A 20,340-nucleotide genomic window follows, 5' to 3' on the forward strand; every position below is an offset into this window, starting at 1 on the left:
ACCACAGGGCACTAGTATTGAGATTTGCTCCAGTTTCGCTTTTAGGCAGGACTGACAGGTAAGGACACCTCTCCCTGGTGTCACTAGGTATGCTTAGCCACCAGCACACAGAAGGGACTTCACTGACAGAACCACCTCAGTGAACTTGGGGCAGGATGTGAGGGAGAGAAAGAAGGAAGAGAAATTGGGAGCGGGGGAGGGAGTTGGGCAGACTGGGCAGGCCAACCCAGGAAGGAGCAGCAGAGAATCCCCAAGGTCCAAATGCTGGGAAAACATAGGAGCCCACACACTGTTCCTGGTTGTCCAGCCCAATGGCTCTCTCCTGGCATTTTCTGCCTGGGCCTCACATTCTTGTTGGGCTGGGTGGGCCTGATGCAGGGACACCCCCAGTGCCTGGATTATGGTCCACCTTTCCGTCCTCCTCTGCATCTGGAGTTTTGCTCTGACTACGACTCCTTTGGCTGCTGTGATCGGCGCAAAGACCACCGCATTGCTGCCAGGTACTGGGACATCATGAACTACTTTGACCTGAAGGGCCACGAACTGTGTGGAGGTTACATCAAAGACATCCTTTGCCAGGTGGGTCTGAGGAGAGGGGCCGGTTTCAAAACATGATTTGTGGCTTTAGGGTGTTTGAACGGCCGGATCCTGGAGCAGAGTGCTTCTGCCAGGCGCCTCCCTGGAGAGCTGGAGGTAAGAGTGTACCCTGGTTCTCCATACTCTTCCCTCTGGGGTTTTTCTCCAGACAGTGAAGATTGAAAGAGGTATTCATGGGGTTCTCAATGCAGCTGCTCCGTCCTGCCTACAAGGACCAGAGAGCTGGGCCCAGCATTCCTGTGGCGTTTATGCATCATGCAAGGCGGGGAGTAGCAACACCTGCCCGAGTGGGTGTTTTGCCAAGAGGGCTTCGGTTGTGCCAGTGGTGGTGGCAGGGGTTGGGGTCCTGTCTGCAGAACTCCTAAGGTGGATACAGAACCTCAAGTTGCTGGAGGAAATGACCTTGAGTTTCTCCTCTCCCAGCTCACCAGCCGCCAAAATACACTGCAGGAGGAATCACCTTAGCTGAGCTGGGCTTGAAAATGGGAAGGTATAGGCTGTTCCCAGGCATGTGTGTGCACACACATTCACATACACATACATGCACATGTACACACAGACACAAACACACACACTCACACACACACCTGCACATGCAAGCACACACACATGAACACACAGACACAAACACACACACTCACACACACACCTGCACATGCAAGCACACACACATGAACACACAGACACAAACACACACACATGCACACACAGACACAAACACACACAGAGACGCACACATGTACATGTACACATGCACACCAATCTGTGCAAAGTCGGTGCAACGAGAGAAGCTTCTGCAAGAAAGCAGTGCTCTAACGATGTGACAGAAATCCTTCTGGGGCATTTTAGTGCTCTTGTGTGGCTGTCCCAGGGTATCTTGTCCCCACCATGGCCACTGTTTCCAAGTATACTGTTCTCCTCAGCTCTATGGGTGGGCACAGACAGCCCGGGCAGGAATCAGTGCAGTATGACATAGAGGACAGACAACCTGGGTGGCATCGCCCCAGGCCTGTGTTCTCATGACAGGGCACCATCCCTCAGGTGTTTCCTGGAAATTTAACTCTTGAAATGAGCAAGGGTGGTAGAGGGCTTGACTAGCAAGCGCAAGGCCCTGGGTTTGATCCCCAGCTCCGAAAAAAAAAAAAGGAAAAAAAAAAAAAAAAAAAAGAAATGAGCAAGGGGTGCGTGTGCGTGCATGTGTGCATGTGCATGTGTGCATGTGCATGTGTGCACGTGAGTGTGTAATTGGCTGGAGGTCAGTGTTAGGTGTCTTCTATCCCTCTTTCCCTTGTTTGGGACAGGGCTTATAAAACTTGGATCCCCTTGATTCTGGTAGAATGGCTGTCCTGTGAGCTCCAGAGCTTCCCTGTCTCTGGCCTGGAGCTGTGGCACTGGCTGGGATCCAAGTGCCAGGCTGGGATCCAAATGCAGGTCCCCACGCCTGCAAACAAGCACATTAGTGTCTGAGCCATCTCCTCGGCCTCAAAATGGGAGCTTTTCCGAGTAGCATGGAAACTTTATTTCTGCGATGTCTTCTACTGAAAAATCTTGCTCCATTCCTCATCTCGTCTCGGATCCAGAAAGTCACATTTAGCTGTTGCCTTGTTTTACAGACTTGAAGAATAATAAACCCAACTATTTGTTAAAACAGACGAGGCCATATCCCAGCGCCGTGCGTAGTCTATTCCTGACAGAACTGTCGCGACCCCCCACCCATCTGGAATCATATGTGGGCTCCAGGGTAAAAATCCAGCACCGTGTCTGGCCCAATTCCGTAGTGCTTTTCTGAACTCTGGGAAGTGGGAACTCCTTGAGAACTCGAGTGTGCACAGCCACTCTCGTGAGCCTGCCCACGGGAGAGGTGCGGTGGTCACACGGTAGAGCCGCTTCTGGGTCCGAGTCTCTTCCCCACGGAGAAACACTGGTCTGGTTCCGGAGCTGAGTCAAAACAACTTTGCAAGCTCTAAACAGCTGCCTGAGGCCGTGCCAGGATGACGGCTCTATTTCCACAGCCAGCTTTCGCTCACAGGCATTTCCTTGTTTCACCGCCACACCCCTTTATTCCGCTCTCCAGTGGATGGACCGGGTGACCTGACACTCAAGCGAGTGGGTCCTCTCGCTTTGTACCAGCTCCTCTGACATGTAGCCTCCATTGAACCAGGCAGTCCGAAGGGAGGCGCTGTTGAACCAGGCAGTCCGAAGGGAGGCGCTGTTGAACCAGGCAGTCCGAAGGGAGGCGCTGTGCATTTCTGGCCGTCTTTGTTTATTTACCTCAGCCTTGTAGTCAAGGCCTTGCTCTATAGTGTCCAGCCCGGGGAAAGAACAGTGGGACACTAATATACATGGGGTGATGCTGGTCCCTCTATGAGTGGCTCCAGTCACACAGGCTACTTGGCCTTGAGAGCTGTCAGTGATCTGGGGTGCTTGGCTGACAGACTCATCTCTACCCTACTGCTCCAGATTCTCTCCTCTAAATCTGATGCCGGTTACTTTTCTGTCAATGTGATAAAACACTGAGATGACAAAGGCAACCTGTTTTTTATTTTTTAAGCATTGTATGTGGATTATGGTTTCAGAGGGTGAGAGTCCATGATGCTGGAGTGAAGGAACAGCTGAGAGCTTGATCTACAATCATGAGGCCAAGAGAGAGCATGGGAAGTGTATGAGACTTTTGAAACCCCACAGCCCAAACCCAGTGACATACCTCCTCCAACAAGACACTTTACTTCCTGAACAGTCCTACCAATTAGGGACCAAATTCTCAAAATTAGGAATAAGCCAGAAGAGGCCATTCTCATTCAAACCAACTGCCCTTTTAAATTTCCACGTCCCAGTCACCTCTGTCTGTCATCAGTGCTGGGGGTTGAGGATCACCCTACAGAATTCTGCTGTCTCCTGAAATTGCTACAGTCTAGGAGGTCAAATAACAGACACTCCTTTGGACATTTACTCCTTATATACTTCCGTATAGGACTGTCTCATTACTGAAAAGCTAGAATTGAAAGAGAAACACATAGCTTCCAGCATAGCGCCTTGCTTATATCAAACACAAACTTCTAATATATGAAGAAATTACTATAAGCATCTTAACCTCTGGGAGAAACACAACAAATAACCATTCCGATTATATGCACTTGAATTGTTAAATGTTTTAATCATGAAGGAACATAGAGTACGAACTACTAACACTAGGTATCTAGGTTTAATAGACAAGGAACTTTGTCATATTGTTTCACATTGAGAAAAGGAAGGATTGAGAATGGGATATCATTGTTCTAAAGAAATATTCTCCCAGGGATGGAGAGATGCTTCAGTGGTTAAGAGCACTTGCTGCTCTCCTAGAGGACCAGGGTTCTGTTCCTAGCACCCGCATGGTGGCTCACAACCATCTACAGCTCTGATGCCCTCCTTTGGCCTCTGCAGATGCCTGAGCACACATGGTGCACATAAACTCATATAGGCATTCACACATACACATACATAAAGAGAAATCTTTAACAAAAACCCATCCACCATTGAATATAATCATAGACGTCAAGAACGAAGCTCTTGACAGTTGCTATGCTTGCACAAGATCTAACAGCCTGTCACGGAAGGGGGAGGGGCTCATGGGACCCCCACCCCTCAGGATTTATATCTAGGTCATGGTTGATCATGGAGGCTGAGACATTTTCTTCAGTGGTGTAACCACAAATAAGGTGCCTCCCCCCACCGTAAACAAACCTTCACTCATTCTGTAAACAGATCGGATAAAAACTCATTGGGTTTCACAGATGCACAGACACAGGCATGCACACATGCACGCAGGCACGCACCCGCATGCACGTATATACGCACGCACGAGGACAATAGATAGGGTGCTTGTTGTAAAGAAGAGCGGTGAGAATGGGAAGGGGACAGGAGAGATGTTGTGGTGAGTTATGCTAAAATGGGATATAAAATGTCATGATGAAACCCACTATTACATACAACCTAACCCAGGCTAGCACACGTTTTATGCGAGGGTTTTCTCTCCAGGTGCATTAACTGTATCAGAAATTTGGGTTCCAGAGGAATGATGAACAGCCATTTGTACGCAAGCTTCCGGGATGCTGACACCCTACTACACCGCTTCTCCCTTTTCTCTGCTTGCTCCTATTGAGATCAAACCTGTCATTCTTTTTCCAGGAGTGCTCTCCCTATGCAGCCCACCTCTACGATGCCGAGAACCCCCAGACACCGCTCCGGAACCTTCCGGGCCTCTGCTCTGACTACTGCTCTGCCTTCCACCACAACTGCCACTCTGCCATCTCCTTGCTAACCAACGACCGCGGCCTCCAGGGGTCCCATGGAAAAGATGGCGCTCGCTTCTGCCACCTCCTCAACCTTCCTGATGAGGACTACTGCTTCCCCAATGTCCTGAGGAACGATCAGCTCAACCGCAACCTGGGAGTGGTGGCTGAGGACCACCAGGGCTGCCTGCAGCTCTGCCTGGCTGAGGTGGCCAATGGGTTGAGGAACCCCGTGTCCATGGTCCATGCGGGGGACGGCACCCACCGCTTCTTTGTTGCTGAGCAGGTAGGAGTGGTGTGGGTCTACCTCCCTGATGGGAGCCGCCTGGAACAGCCCTTTCTGGATCTCAAGAGCATGGTGCTGACCACACCGTGGATCGGGGATGAAAGAGGCTTCTTGGGCCTGGCTTTTCACCCCAAATTCCGCCACAACCGCAAGTTCTATATTTATTATTCATGCCTGGGCAAGAGGAAGGTGGAGAAAATCCGGATCAGTCAGATGAAGGTTTCCCTGTCTGACCCTAACAAAGCGGACCCCAAATCAGAGAGGTAAGACAATCTCATGAGAACCGAAACTACGCTCCCAAATGGTGCCCCTCCGTTTTTGGGGTGGTAGCAAAGAACTGGGCCTGGTCTTCGAGTGTTAGATTAAAATCTTAAAAAACAAGCTGGACAGATGGTGCTTAGGGCTGTGGTTGCTCGTGCAGAGGACCTGTGTTCAGTGCCCGGCACCACAACCCTCTGTAATTCCAGTTCTAAGGATATGTCTCCCCCTTCTGGCAGCTGCTGGTACTGCGTACAGCTTGGTGCACAGGAAAAAAAATAGCGCACATAAAAATGTTACGGAAAATCACTGCTGATGAATGAGGAAAACGTGGGTAACTTTAGAGTGAAGCTTCTTTATAGCCCTCACCTTACCTAACCTAGTTAGAGCCATGCTTGCTTTTGTTTACAAAGGAGAAGGCAGGGCTGGCAGCCAAAGGGATTTTAGATTGATTATAGATAATGTATTAAATACAGCAGTAGTCTCTAGTTAATTGTGTGGCCACTAGATACCAGACCCTCTACCTGCAGTGTGAGATTTCCAATGCATGGCTAGTTGATGCTCTGGTTTCATTCTGTTGCTGTGGCAAGGTAGAGGAGGGGTGGATTTATCTGGCTTATACTTCCCGGCCACAGTCAGTCACCAAGAGAAGGCAGGACAGGACCCCAAATCGAACTTGAAGGTGGGCCTGCTTGCAATGGCATTACCTCCAGCCGGGGATCTCATCTCACAGGCATAAATACAGCAGGAGCAACAGAGGCTGGTTGGTAGCCAGAGTCCACTCGGTAAGCTTCCTTGCGCGGCCCAGGACCAGCGGTCTTAGGATGGGATGCCCACAGTGGGTTGTGCTTTCCATCAGTTAACCATCTTGATGGTCCCCTCAGACACGCCCCTGTGACAATCTGAGGACACAATCCCCCACTTGAGACTTCCCACCTGGATGGCTCTTGAAGGTATCAAGTTGCTTGCCAGGACAGATGAGGTACTCGTTCTAGCTGGCTGCAAGACCTCGCTTTGTCTCGCCCTCACTCTGCCCTCTCCCCTTCGTTCTTCCTGCCTCAGCTCTTTCCCTCTCTGTCTTTAGGGTTTCTATTGCTGTGAACTGACGCCATGACCATGCCAACTCCTATAAAGGGCAACATTTAACTGGGGCTGGCTTACAGTTTCAGAGGTTCAGTCCATTATCGTCACGACAGAAAACACAGCAGTGTGCAGCAGACACAGTCCTGGAGAAGGCGCTGAGAGTTCTACATCTGGATCCTCAGGGGACAGGAAGGAAAACTGAGACACACTGACCAGACTTGAGCTTCTGAGACCTCCAGTCACACACTTCCTCTGACAAAGCCACACCTCCTGCACAAGGCCACACCTCCTGATAGTGCCACTCCCTATGGGGCTAAGGAGGCCGTTTTATTCAGCCCACCACACCACCATAGACAAGCTGAAAGACTGGAAGGAGCAGAATGACCTGCTACATTTGTAGGAAGGAATGGAGAGTTCTGGTGGGGCAGAGAGAAAAGGCAAACCCTAGAGAGGGGTTGGCTGTTACCGTGACCCTATCTCAGTGTAGAAAGATCCACAGTGGCTCAGCGGTAGGCTGCTTATGTGGTACATGCAAAGGAGGCACTGGGTTTGATCCCCAGTACAAAGAAGAATTGCACCAGGAAACATGGGGCCCCTCAGTGCCCCAAAGCCCCCTACTTTGTAGTCTTTGGAGACTGAAGCCAGGCCAGGCTTCCCTTGGTGGCTTGGACCAACCAACTTCTGGGTTCTTCTTAGCCAGGCTAAAGCCTAATGTACAGTTTCCTTTTCTCTTCCAGGGTCATCTTGGAGATAGACGAACCAGCCTCAAACCACAATGGTGGACAGCTTCTCTTTGGCCTGGATGGCTATCTTTACATATTCACTGGGGATGGAGGGCAGGCTGGGGATCCCTTTGGCAAGTTTGGGAATGCTCAGAACAAGTAAGCTGTATGGGGGCTGTTACCCCATTCCTTTCAGGAGCACCCCTGGTACACTGTTCCTTTACATAGAGTCAAACTTGGACGATCTAATCCCTTCCACTGCAGCCAGTGAGAGGAGCCTTCGGATTACCTCCCTATCAATGATTCATACAGAGCACTGTGCTAACTAACATAACGCTTAGTGTCCCCGGACATGGTGGTGCAGGCCTCTCACCCCAGCACTTGGGAGGCAGGGGCAGGTGGATCTCTGAGTTTGAGGTGAGCCTGGTCTACATAGTGAATTCCAGGATGGCCAGAGTTACAGAGTGAGACCCTGCCTCAATAAATAGATAAATAAATAAATACCCAATATAGCCATTATAGTGCTGTGTAGAAAATAATTTTAAAATTAAATGTATGTGTAGCAGGACACTCTAGGACAACCACCATCTAAACTGGCTTACATCTCAGTACACCTCAGGCTCCGTGCTAGGCCCAGAGACACAGGAGAAGTCAGATAATAAGAAGTCAGCTAATAAAGATTAGTCAGCTAATAATAAGTCACCGAGGGCCCACGGTGTTGACAGTGACTGCTTCTCGAGAATGTATGACATGCTCAAGGGGCAAGGGGATTTTAATCCGTTTTAATTGTTATATCATTAGTACTAGGCCTACTGAAAACATGTATGGGAGATTCCTATGTAGGGATTCCTGCCATGAAAAAGACAGAACCTGGCACTTGGACACAAAGCCCACCGGTGCCATCTGTGCTGCCTGTCAGAGTCGCCGTGTCCTGCCCTTTACACTCAGGGAGCACTTGCTCCCACTAGTCCTAGGAGTGACATACTAATGTCAATCTCACTGAGCTAGTATCTGCTGAATGCTGTCATTCAGGGGTTTCGGTACAGACCACGTGCATGACTGCCCATTAAATGCAGCATCACACTGGCAGAGCGATACAGCGATACAGCGATACGACATCACGGCCCAGCACTCAAACTCCTCGGAAGAGCCTCTCTGAAAAAACACACTGCTCTCTGGGAAAAAAAAATTATTTATTTTCAGGTTTACAATATTAGGCCAAATTGGAGAACACCCACCCGTTAAAACAGAAAGCCCAAGTTTCAAATTACTAAGGGTCACGTGGTACGGGATCGAGTCACGCTCTCCAGTAGAGCTCCCAGAGCCAGGGTTGAAGGAGTCTTAAGCCCTTCTTATATATTTAAAAGAACAAGGCGGGCCACCCTCGCCTGCCTGTGGGGTTCCTAGAAGTCTCCTGAGTGGGTTTCTCTCCCCTGTTGGGTTCCCAGCGCTCTCCTGAGATGCGTCAGCTCTCAGCGGCCTCCCCGGTTCTCTCCTCTGACCTTTTGCCTTCCTTACTTGTGTCCTTGCTCACCCGGCCTCCTTCTTGGCTCCTTGTCTTACAGAAGTTCTCTGCTGGGGAAAGTGTTAAGGATTGATGTGAATGGGGCAGGCGTGGCTGGCCAGCGGTACCTAGTGCCCCCGGACAATCCCTTTGTGTCTGAGCCTGGGGCCCACCCTGCCGTCTATGCCTACGGGGTCAGAAACATGTGGCGCTGTGCTGTGGACCGAGGAGACCCCGTCACACGCCAGGGCCGAGGTCGGATATTCTGTGGGGATGTAGGTCAGAACAAGTTCGAAGAAGTTGATCTGATCGTTAAAGGCGGGAACTACGGCTGGAGGGCAAAGGAAGGGTTTGAATGTTATGACAAAAACCTTTGTCATAACGCTTCCTTGGGTAAGTAGGACGCTGGCTGGTTGGTCTCTGAATGAGTTGACTAGGTTGGCAGGAGGCGTAGGGGGAGACAACCTGAATATTCTGAGGGTTGTCTCCATGGTGGCTTGTTGGATTATGAGACGGTACCTCTCTGCCGCCCCAGTCAGTCACACCAGAGGCACTTTGGTGATACTTGTTCGAAAGTCATTCCCTGCTAATCAGTAGTACTTGCCTAGAATCCCGGTGCTGGAGGCAGAGGCTGGAGGATTGTGAATTCAGAGCCAGCCTTCGTGCTGGGAACACTCACCCCTTTCTGTTTGCACAAAACCCTTCTCTTTAGAAATTTCCTTTGCTCAGATCACTGGAACACTTGTTCCGTTTTACGGAGTGGAATGTTTTATGAGGTGGAATATAAAGCCAACTGATATTGATTTGGGGCCGGTGAGATGGCTGTCGGTAGAGGTGCCGAACCAGCTCCCGAAGGCTGTCCTCACTGCAAATACTCTCACACATGCTGAATGCAATACTTAGAAAAAGTGCATTCGATTCATATGGTGTATGCCAGCCATAATGCATTTACATTTTGGGTGAGCTGGGTTACAGGAAGTAACTAGTACTTTAAATAAGTTACTTGAGTGGCTTCTAGACATGCTATTTTAAGAGCAAACTTGGTGGCTACGTGGTCTTTAAAAATAGTCTCCCGGTTAGAACGTTCTGCTAAAACGGTATCCCCCATACACAGGAGGAAGGAAGGGGGTACCTCAAAATCAACAATCAGGCGGTGTTGGAGAGCAACCCCGCTGCAGAGTTAGGGACCAATGGTCACCACCCTTTTGTCTTCCTCCCCCTGACCCTCCTTTTGAGACAGGCTCTCACGTAACCCAGGCTGGCTTCATGCCTGTTGATCCTTCTGTCTCCACTGGTGTCTCAAGACTTCTGGTTTATCTGCCCCAGGAGCCTAAGCGGGGAACCAGGTGTTGGGGAGGGGAACTGGGGTCGAGATATCAGTCTAACGGGAAGCTTGCGTCCACGGTTGGTCTGCTGAGAAAAGGATTTCATTGCCAGTCTTACTAAAGACCAAAAGCTAAATGAGACAGTTGCGTTGAGAAGTCCACTTCTGATTCCTTAGAACTACCCACCCAGGCCGTGATATTTACTCCTTTTTTCCCCTTGGTCCTGACAGACGACATTCTGCCCATCTATGCCTATGGCCATGGCGTGGGAAAGTCAGTCACTGGAGGTTATGTCTACCGTGGGTGTGAATCCCCCAATCTCAATGGCCTCTACATCTTCGGGGACTTCATGAGTGGGTAAGAAAGTATTTACTTATTGGTTCGTTTTTTGTTTTTAAGATTTATTTATTTTATGTATGTGAGTACACTGTAGCTGTCTTCAGACACACCAGAAGAGGGCATCGGATTCCATCATAGATGACTGTGAGCCACCATGTGGTTGCTGGGAATTGAACTCAGGACCTCTGGAAGAGCAGTCAGTGCTCTTAACCACTGAGCCATCTCTCCAGCCCCTGCTTGTTTTGTTCCTTTTTTTTTTTTTTTAAGATTTATTTTATTTTATTTATTATATATAAGTACACTGTAGCTGTCCTCGGATACACCAGAAGAGGGCATCGGATCTCTTTACAGATGGTTGTGAGCCACCATGTGGTTGCTGGGAATTGAACTCATGACCTCTGGAAGAGCAGTCGGGTGCTCTTAACCTCTGAGCCATCTCTCCAGCCCTCCTTTTTGTTTTTGAGGGAGGGTTTTGATATTTCTGGCAGCCCTGCACTCACTCTTCAGAACAGAACGGTTTCAAACTCATGGTGATTCTCCTGCCTCTCAGAGGTATGCTTCAGCATGCTCAGCGCTAGTACTCGAAGATCCTTTATTCTAGGAGGGGACATAAACCGTGGAGTGGAAATACAGACACCTACAACATAAGGTTTTACTTTTCATCTAGTCGACTTATGGCTTTGCAGGAAGATAGGAAAACCCAGAAATGGTCGAAGCGAGACATCTGTCTGGGAAACTCGTCCTGCGCCTTCCCGGGGCTGATCAGCGCGTACAGCAAGTTCATCATCTCCTTCGCAGAAGATGAAGCGGGTAACCCCTGCTGTTTGATTGCTCTCTGTAAACGCGTATCAGCTGCAATGTATTTCTTGTCATTTAAACAGTCGCTGTCACTTCTCTCATGGCAGTCCTTGAGTCAGTTTCCTAACACACTGGTGACCATGGTGTTCAGGAGATGCAGTCACTATTTTCAGTGTCATGAGGAAGGAAACAGATCAATCATTGATCCCCCCAACCACGCCCCAACACACCCACACCTTCACCCCTGTCATGGTGAAAACTACAGCTCCTTGTGAGGGACACTTCAAGGTCTGTGGTCTCATCTCTGACTTCAGAGAGGTCCGTGCCCTCCCCCTCAGCTGCTTTTAGTCTGAGATAATTAGGAGAGTGTGGCCAAGGCCTCGGTGGGTCAGACTAAGTGTGCACCCCATTCTTATCCTCTTGGGCTGTCTAGGAGGAGATGTGTGATCTCTGATTGTGTTAGGGTCCACCTGACTCTGCCAAGAGTTTGTAAGGAAAGAGACCTGGATGTAAAAGGTGTGTGTGTGTGTGTGTGTGTGTGGTAGGTAGGTAGGTAGCAAGGTAATATGGTTATTTTACAGAAGACACCATGTGCATGCTAAGGGCATCACATTGAAGCCAAGGTTTGTACTCACGTCTAATGAACACGTATGCTCCTAAAAATATATACCAGAGAATTCTTTTCTTAAAGGTTTATTTATTTAATGTATGTGAGTACACTGTCACTGTCTTCAGACACACCAGAAGGGGGCACCGGGTCCCATTAGAGACGGCTGTGAGCCACCATGTGGTTGCTGGGAATTGAACTCAGGACCTCTGGAAGAGCAGTCAGTGCTCTTAACCGCTGAGCCATCTCTCCAGCCCCCAGAGATTTCATCGTTGGTTTCAGCATTCCATTAGTTAATGTTTCATTTTGAAAGGTTGAAGTTTCAAATCATTTTGAAAGGTTAAAGGTTCAAGTTTTAAGGAAATTCCATTCTGTTTCCCTAAGTATGCGCAGGATCTTTCTGTCTAGTCATGCTTACGTGGTCAAAAGGCAGTAAGATGATGTCATAGGCTGAGGATGTAACTCAGTTGCTGGAGTGCCTGAGGCCCTGGGTCTAGACCTGTGGTACCAGTATTTATTTAGGAGTGGAGGCAGGAGAATTCAGAAATTCATGGCTATCCTTGGCTTAGGGGGAGTCTGTGAGACCTTATCTCAATACACAATAGAGGCGTGTGTGTGTGTGAGTGTACACACCCCACCACCTACCTGCACACACACACACACACACAGAGAGAGAGACAGAGACAGAGACAGAGAGACAGAGAGAGAGACAGAGAGAGAGAGAGAGAGAGAGAGACAGAGAGAGAGAGAGAGACAGACAGACAGACAGACAAATGCGGATACAGAGAGAGTGAACAAAGAGCAAAACCCATTATCTGTGAGTGTCTCCCAGATGCCTGAGATTCTCTGTAGATAGAAGGTCAGGGTGGGAGAGTGGAGTTTAGCTCTTTTCACTCAGAGCCTCAGGGTGGCTGCACAGGACCCTACCTTGAGGAGGTTGAAGAAATCCAGTCAGCTCCCTTTCCTCTCCTCTCCGGAGCATTCTACAGCAGCAGGGGTTGATGTGTATTTTCTCTCCCTCTGTGATGGAGATACAGACCAGATATAAAGTAGGTAAAGGCAGGTCTATTAGGAGGCAGCTCTCGTGTGGGTTCACCCGTCTTACAGGTGGAGGCCAGTGACGTCACGCATCCAGGCTAAAGCAAGGGGGGTTTATAGAGCTGAGGTGAACAGTGACGATACCGATGTGCCAGCTAGGAGCTAGGATGGTGTCCATACACGGCCAAACCCTGAGCCCCTGGGCGAGCATTCTTGGGTGGGTTGCCGGAAACCGGGAGGGGAGGTTTTCTTAGTGCGGGCGCAGTTGGGAAGGAGGGCAGACGGGGTTTCCCAGCCTGGACAGTGAGTCCTGAGCAGGAGTCCCAGCCTCACAGGGCCTTTTAGAAAATTCAAGAATTTTAAATAGAAAAAGCCTATGTGAGTTGCAAATTGGGAATCCAAACATTTAAAAAAGTAGAGAAACCACAGGCTGCTAAGAGGCTGCCCAGGGAAGAGAGGATGGATCAGGGCAAGCCATTCATCTGCCCGCGGGGGGAGGGGGACGCTCTCTGCTGGAACCCCCAAAAGGTGCTTCTCTGCAGCACAGAACCTCCGCTTAGGAGGTTTGCTGAGCTGTAGACATCAGTCAGGGAGGGAAAACAGGCTGCTTTTGAAAACAGTCACTTCTGGCAAACACAGCGAGTGTCCTCTGGGAAGTGGGGCTGTACTGGGGCTTTGCCCTGGGTCAGCCCTGAGGCCAGAGAAGCTGCTCCAAGATGAGCTACTTTCTCCTGTCCTTTTCATACTCTTTCCACTGAGGTTCTTCCAGAGAACGCCATCTCCTGCATCCGTTGCTAGCTTTGGGTAAGGTGTTTTTCAGTGGAACTAGACTGTCTTAGCTCTTGCTACATTTTAGACTAAGGAGCACTTAAGACTTGATTCAGGGCTGTGACTGAGGTGAGGCTAAGGGAATGGCTGGCCTGGAGCTATCCCTGGGCTGGTGTGCAAGCTGACCTAAGTAAGGCTGGTCTAAGGAGGACGCCTGTGGCCAGTCCAGCTGCATTCAGCTGTCTTTCTGTCTGAAACAGATATTAAAGGGGATGGTGAGATGGATCAGCTGGTGAGGTGCCACTAGGCCTGACAACCTGAATTCCATCCAGGGACCCAAGGAGAGAACTGCTTCCTGCAGCCTGTCCTCCAGTCCCCACACATGTGCCATGGCACACACGCCTCTCACATACCCAAAGTTAACATGTAAGCTGTAAAACAGATACTCAAAATGTTAGCTGTGTGCCGCGGGTAAAGTTTTGTGTTTTCCTCCTAAATATAGAACTGGAAATCCGTGGCGTGTTCAAAACACAACACATTACACAGGCTGCAGTCAGGTAAAGCAAGCACGCACACAGTTAGATAGCCCCTGCTTCCCACTTTGGAGCTCGTATGTGCTTTAGAAGGTTCCTGTCAGAGTGGCCTGGATTCACGGGACTGATAGAAGGCAGCTCATTTATCTGATGGTGTCTGGTGTTTCCAGTCAGATAGTACAGTTGCATCCAGAGAAGGATGTGTCCTTTCTCAGAACAGTTATAAACACATCTTATACAGGATGTGCTGGGCAGCAGACTCTGCAGAATCTAAGACCCCCACACTGCAGAGAAACACGCAGTCACTCTTCTCCACAGATCTGAGGGCCGAGTTGTCACCTAAGGCTGTAGAACTGTCACACCTGCAGCTTCACGGCTGTCTTCCGTGGAGCTGACAAGAAGTCACATGAGCCTTGTGAGTGAGCTGAATACCGTGTAACCCGCTAGCATTTTGTCGGGTTGACAGAGCTGCTGAGGCACTTACACCAGAGATGAGGAAGATTAGAGGGCTGAAGGGATGGCTCACTTGTCAGGCCCTGCCCTGCAAGCATGAAGACCCAAGTTCAGTTCCCCAACACTCAGGTAAAAACTGGGTGTGCTAGTGCGCTGTAATCTCTGTGCTGGAGAGGAAGAGGAGGGTGGACGCTGGAGCTCAGTGGCCAGTCAGCCCAGCCAGACTCTGTTTCAAACATAAGATGACTGTCTTAGGATGTCTACCCCTGCACAAACGTCATGCCAAGAAGCAAGTTGGGGAGGAAAGGGTTTATTCAGCTTACAGTTCCACATTGCTGTTCATCACCAAAGGAAGTCAGGACTGGAACTCAAGCAGGTCAGGAAGCAGGAGCTGATGCAGAGGCCATGGAGGGATGTTGCTTACTGGCTTGCTTCCCCTGGCTTGCTCAGCCTGCTCTCTTATAGAATCCAAGACCACCAGCCCAGGCATGGCACCACCCACAATGGGCTGGGTCCTCCCTCCTTGATCACTAATTGAGAAAATGCCTTACAGCTGGGTCTCATGGAGGCATTTCCTCAAGGGAGGCTCCTTTCTCTGTGATAACTCCAGCTTGTGTCAAGTTGACACACAGAACCAGCCAGTACAATGGTGAACAGTCTAGGGGATGCTCAATGTCAACCTGTGGCCTCTATATACTGATTTATACATGTGCATATCACACACATGAACATATATGTATCCTCCCTCCCTCCCCCCTCACGAACCACTCACGACATTGTCATCCCATGCTTCCTGGCAGCATGGTGACTCTCTCTTATGGGTGAATGACTATATGGGTGTTTATGTAGACTGGGAGGTCTCCCAGGATAGCACAGCTCAGAGATTGAACAAGAGCAAAACCCATTATCTGTGAGTGTCTCCCAGATACCTGAGATTCTCTGTAGATAGAAGGTCAGGGTGGGAGGGTCCTGGAGTTTAGCTCTTTTCACTCAGAGCCTCAGGGTGACTGCGTGTAGGACCCTATCTTGAGGAGGTTGAAAAATCCAGTCAGCTCCCTTTCCTCTCCTCTCCGGAGCATCCTATGGGAAATGGAATTATGAGGATTCATGCCTAGAATTACCCAGGTAACACTGGGGCTGAGGCGCATCCTCCACCACAGCTGTGCACTGCAAAGACAACCGCCAGGGGAAGTGAGGGAGATTCTTCCACCAGAGAGTAATGAAGCTGCTTTCTGAGACCCAAGCCGGAAGGGCTGGGAGGAAACATGGCTTTCTTTCTAAATGTGATACTGGAGGGTGTGGTTGGGGGTGTTTGGGATGGGGGTGTGTGGAGAAGCGCAAGAAGAAGGGCGGAAAGGGCGGGGATGGTCAGAAGGAAATCAAAAAGCCAGTCGCTCAGGAAGAAAGTGACAGAGCTATGTTGAGAGGAAGCAGCTTGAAGGGACAGAGCAAAGGGACTGCCAGAAGGCTGCAGCCCGCACTGAGAGCCTCACCTATGTGGAATGGCTGGAGAAGGGGGTGGAGCTTCGCCAAGGTGACCTTTCTAGAAGAGAGGAGATAGAGAATACTCCGTTGCATCCAGCAGCACGCGTATGGAGCGGCCTCCACTGGGCCTCATTCTGAGAGGTTGGAACCTCTTTGGAGGTTCAAAGGTGAACTTTCCTCTCAAGAAACCTGCAGCCAGTGCAGTGTTGGCTGTCAGGCATCCAGAGCTCACCCGTGATGACCACAACACTTTAGAGCTGGTCGTTTCATTTCATTGTGTGTCCGTCGTGTCTCAGCCCTTCTGATGTACTGTTCCCCTTCCTGACTCCTGTCTCCGTAGGGGAGCTGTATTTCCTGGCCACCTCCTACCCAAGCGCCTATGCACCACATGGATCTATTTACAAGTTTGTCGACCCCTCGAGGTGAGATTTGGTGTCATGGTCTTCTCAGGAATTAGTTCATAGACAGATGGAGTCTCCCCTCTGAGGCTGTGTCCCGACTTTGAGGTCCTGTTCAGTGGATATGTGACGAATAGATCTAGCCATGGCTCAGGGCCCAGCATAGCTTCACCTAAGAGCGGGGCTCTCCATCTGTGTGGCCTCAGAAGTTCCTGGGTGGGGGGAGGTCTAGTTGGTCCCTAAGACTGTGCCTTAGATGCCCTGCTGAGAAGTAGCGTGTGGGCTGCCACAGCGTGAACCTTGTCCGGGCAGCCTCCACTATGGTCTGGTGCTGTTACAGCGCTTGTCCTCTGACCTGGAGCCGTCTGGGTGGGGTGACCGTGCCTGGGGAGGGACTTCTGCCCTTCCTACTAATAGTTTCCAGGCTGAAGCTGGTTCCCTTTCCTTTGCTACCTTATAATTAAGTTTGGTTAGGAGATAATCTAACCCCCTTCTTTCCTAAGAACATCCTGAGAAACCAAACAAAACCGGACAGACATGGTTGGCTGTGCACTTCATCATTGGCCTTCTTGAGAGGGGGGTCTCATATTGTAGTGTAAATTGGCCTGGAACTCAAGGTAGTCCCCCTGCCTCGGCCTCCTGAGTGCTGGGCTTGTAGCTACGGGTCACAAAGCCTGGCTTTATGCACACACATGATGACAGAACACCAAGAGGAGAGAAGACAGAGGTCAAGCCATGGTTAAGGAGACTAAAGTCAGGCGAGCTAAGCCACTGACCCTCATGGGGTGAGAGTGAATGACATCAGAGAGAAGGCTGGAGCAAAGCAATGAATTCGGAGCAAACTGGCTGGGAGGCTCTGGTTCAGTGCCCAAAGCCCCATTTGTTTCAGGAGTTGCACACCGGAACATGCACCTTAACAGCGAGGGGATGCTAGCTGGTGAGGTGGGCCATGCTTAGCTTCTGTGCCATTGTCCTTTTGAAGGGATTTTTCTTAGAGCGATTCACCACTACCATTGCAACAATTATTACCATCTCCATCACCACCATCACCACCACCACCATCATCACCACCACCTCCAGCATCACCACCACCATCACCACCACCACCACCATCACCATCACCACCACCATCACCATCACCACCACCATCACCACCATCATCACCATCACCACCACCACCATCACCATCACCACCACCCATCACCATCACCACCACCACCATCACCATCATCACCACCACCTCCACCATCACCACTGGCAGCACCATTATCCCCACTGTCTGCTGAGCACTTACTGTCTGCTGGACCTTGATAATCTTTTTTTTTTTTAAAAGCGCCATTCTTCACCAATCCCCTATGGTGTGCCAGGGACACAGCTCTCAGTTAACCTTCACTATTTCCCTGTGAGCCATTGGAAACCATTTTTTTTCCCATTTCACAGACGTACAAATTGAGGCTTTGTAAGATGTCCTGGGCTACTCTGATGTGGACCCAGTGGTGCCTGTCACCAGACCTGTGCTGACCTCTTCCCCCACTGCCTCCTGAAGGCACTGGGTGCCCTTTCTTCTCTCCATCTGAGCTCAGAGCACACTCCTACCACAGCTCTCCAGCCCCATGGACAAGAAAGGGTCAAGCTCAGTTCTTGTAAATGCACGCCCAGAGGCCAACTTGATTTCCTGATTGTGTGTTCACTATCTAGTGACTTCACCCTCTCTGCCGGTGTTTACAGGCGAGCCCCGCCAGGCAAGTGCAAATTCAAGCCAGTGCCGGTGAGAGCCAAGAGTAAGAAGATCCGGTTCCGGCCACGCGCAGGTGAGTCCCTTCCTGAGTTTCGTCTTAGTCACATCCTAAGCAAACACATGGCGATCCCCTGTGTGGAGGGTCAGACTCTCTTGGTTTCCTTCTTGTCATATTTATTATATACGTGTTCGTGTTTTGCCTGCATTTCCGTCTGTGCACTGCATATGTGCAGGAGCCTATAGAGCCCAGCACGAGGCTTCAGATGTCCTGTAACTGGAGTTCCTGGTGGTTGTGAGCCACTGTGTAGGTACGAGGAACTGATCCTGGGTTTTCAGCAAGAGCAGACAGTGCTCTTAATGGCTGAGCTGCCTTGAGCTCCAAGGGTCATAATTTCTCTCTAAAGGGTTATGAGGATTATTAACTTGTAGTTCAGTGTATACATCTTCTCTGCAGACCAGAATTAGTGAGATGCCTGCTGCTTCTATCATGATCTGTTGTTCTCTAGTCATGCATGCTTCCATGTGTGTATCCTTTCATGCATGCACTCATGCACGCATCCATCTGTGCATCCATGCATCCATGCATCCATGCATGCGTGCATGCATGCATCATCCATCCATCCATGTATGCATCCATGCATCCAGGCATCCATGCATGCATACATCCATCCATCCATGCATGCAGTTCTTTATGTGTTCATTCATTTGTACTCATATTTACTTGTGGGAGGTTCTGTGCTATGCCTGGGGATATATCTCTGACCTATGCAAATTTGAAGTCAAATGGGAGGGGGACATAGAGAGATAAGTCAGTTGTGAGGTTCTGGTTCAGAGGCTATATAGGGTACTGTGAGGGATCGTGAGGTGCGAAATTCTTCTTCATGATAAAACATGGAGTCATGGAAGACTTTTAAGAGGAAGGACGCAATCTTAGGCAGACACCCCAGAACTACTTATCTCTGGAGTGACCCCAATCCACAAAGAAAGGCATCACTCGGGTCAGATAGGGGTATCAAAACAATGTCAATGTGAACAATTGATATCACAGCTCCCTTATAGCAAGCTGGGTGTGGTGGCCCTTACAGTACCAGCTCTTCAGGAGGCTGAGGCAGGAGGATTGCTTGAGCCAGAGTTGGAGGCCAGCACAGAGAACTCAGTCAGGCCCTGTCTTTTAGAAAAGCCGTGAGGTTCCTTAGAGCTCCTTTTACAGCTTCTTCCTGGGTTATCGCTTTCTCACCAAAAAACTGCTTCCCTTCCAGCCACAGTCTTGGACTCGCTGAAGGAAGAATTGCAGAAAGCAGCTGGAAAACCATCCACTGCGACCTTAGCTTCTAACTCAGACCGGGCTGCACCTCAGAGGGGCTCCCCCAAGAAGCCAGCTTCTCCCCCAAGCAGCAAGAAAACATTTCAAAGGCCTAGTACCAAGAAAAAAAGCAGAATGTGGTCCCCCGGCCCCCAGGGCAAGAGGAAGAAGAGTCAGGCCACACGGAAGTCCCCAGGCAGAAGTCACCCATGACTTCTTGGTCAGCTTGGCCGATGAGACCTGAGAAAGGAGAATGCTTCACCGATCGTATACTGCTGCTGCTGCTGAGTCTGGGTCTCACAGGAAGCCTGCGTGGAGGTGGGTCGGACAGAGCTGGATTCCAGCGTGTGTGGTCTTTCTCACTCTTGCTGTCTACCGAAGAAACACGAGTCTGGTCTGTGACTGAATTTCTGAGGAGAGACCACAGCCCGCAGGACCCTGCACCTGGCTTATGGCATGTGCTAGTGTGCACACCTGCCTGGAATCCCACCTGACATCCTTTCTACCTGGGGTCATAAACGACCCCGGGCTTCCTCTCACGCATCCTTTGATCTCAGTGTTTGGCCACGGGAGATCTAGCATGTTTCAGCCAGCTTGCTTTAGCAGCTCATTCCTCTCTCCTGCTCCCTGTGACTGGCAGGGGACAAGCAGGCTGTGCTGTGGCCCTCTGGTACTTGCTATTTAGGTTCAGCTAATGCTAATAAACACAAGTGCATCCCATTTGGGGTTCTCTCTGTGCCTCCTCTGTGTGCTTCCTCTTGAAATCTCCTCATCTTGCCTAGCCTCGCTGTGCCGCTCTGTGGAAGATAAGGAAGGTGGGGCTTCTTGGCTGGA

The 20,340-nt window shown here is 50.1% G+C and overlaps 1 protein-coding gene across 1 annotated transcript; it reads left to right on the plus strand.

The window, feature by feature from the left end:
• The first annotated feature begins 261 nt into the window (after window positions 1-261).
• Hhipl2 (HHIP like 2) lies at window positions 262-19,782 on the plus strand. Its single transcript, XM_032915554.1, has 9 exons — window positions 262-579; window positions 4,765-5,417; window positions 7,233-7,376; window positions 8,783-9,114; window positions 10,277-10,403; window positions 11,053-11,195; window positions 16,408-16,489; window positions 18,194-18,276; window positions 19,463-19,782. Exons 1-9 carry the CDS (start codon window positions 262-264, stop codon window positions 19,717-19,719), a joined length of 2,139 nt encoding a protein of 712 aa, XP_032771445.1. The 3' UTR covers window positions 19,720-19,782.
• Window positions 19,783-20,340: the final 558 nt, after the last annotated feature.

This window comes from Rattus rattus, chromosome 10 (genome assembly GCF_011064425.1).
Source record: "Rattus rattus isolate New Zealand chromosome 10, Rrattus_CSIRO_v1, whole genome shotgun sequence".
In the NCBI taxonomy this organism is placed as follows: domain Eukaryota; kingdom Metazoa; phylum Chordata; class Mammalia; order Rodentia; family Muridae; genus Rattus; species Rattus rattus.

Bases quoted from the DNA above. Each gene is read 5' to 3' on its own strand.
- Hhipl2 (XM_032915554.1), top strand. From the start codon at position 262: ATGCTGGGAAAACATAGGAGCCCACACACTGTTCCTGGTTGTCCAGCC. The intron at 5,418-7,232 runs GTAAGACAATCT...TTTCTCTTCCAG, and splicing joins GCGGACCCCAAATCAGAGAG to GGTCATCTTGGAGATAGACG. The intron at 11,196-16,407 runs GTAACCCCTGCT...CTGTCTCCGTAG, and splicing joins CTTCGCAGAAGATGAAGCGG to GGGAGCTGTATTTCCTGGCC.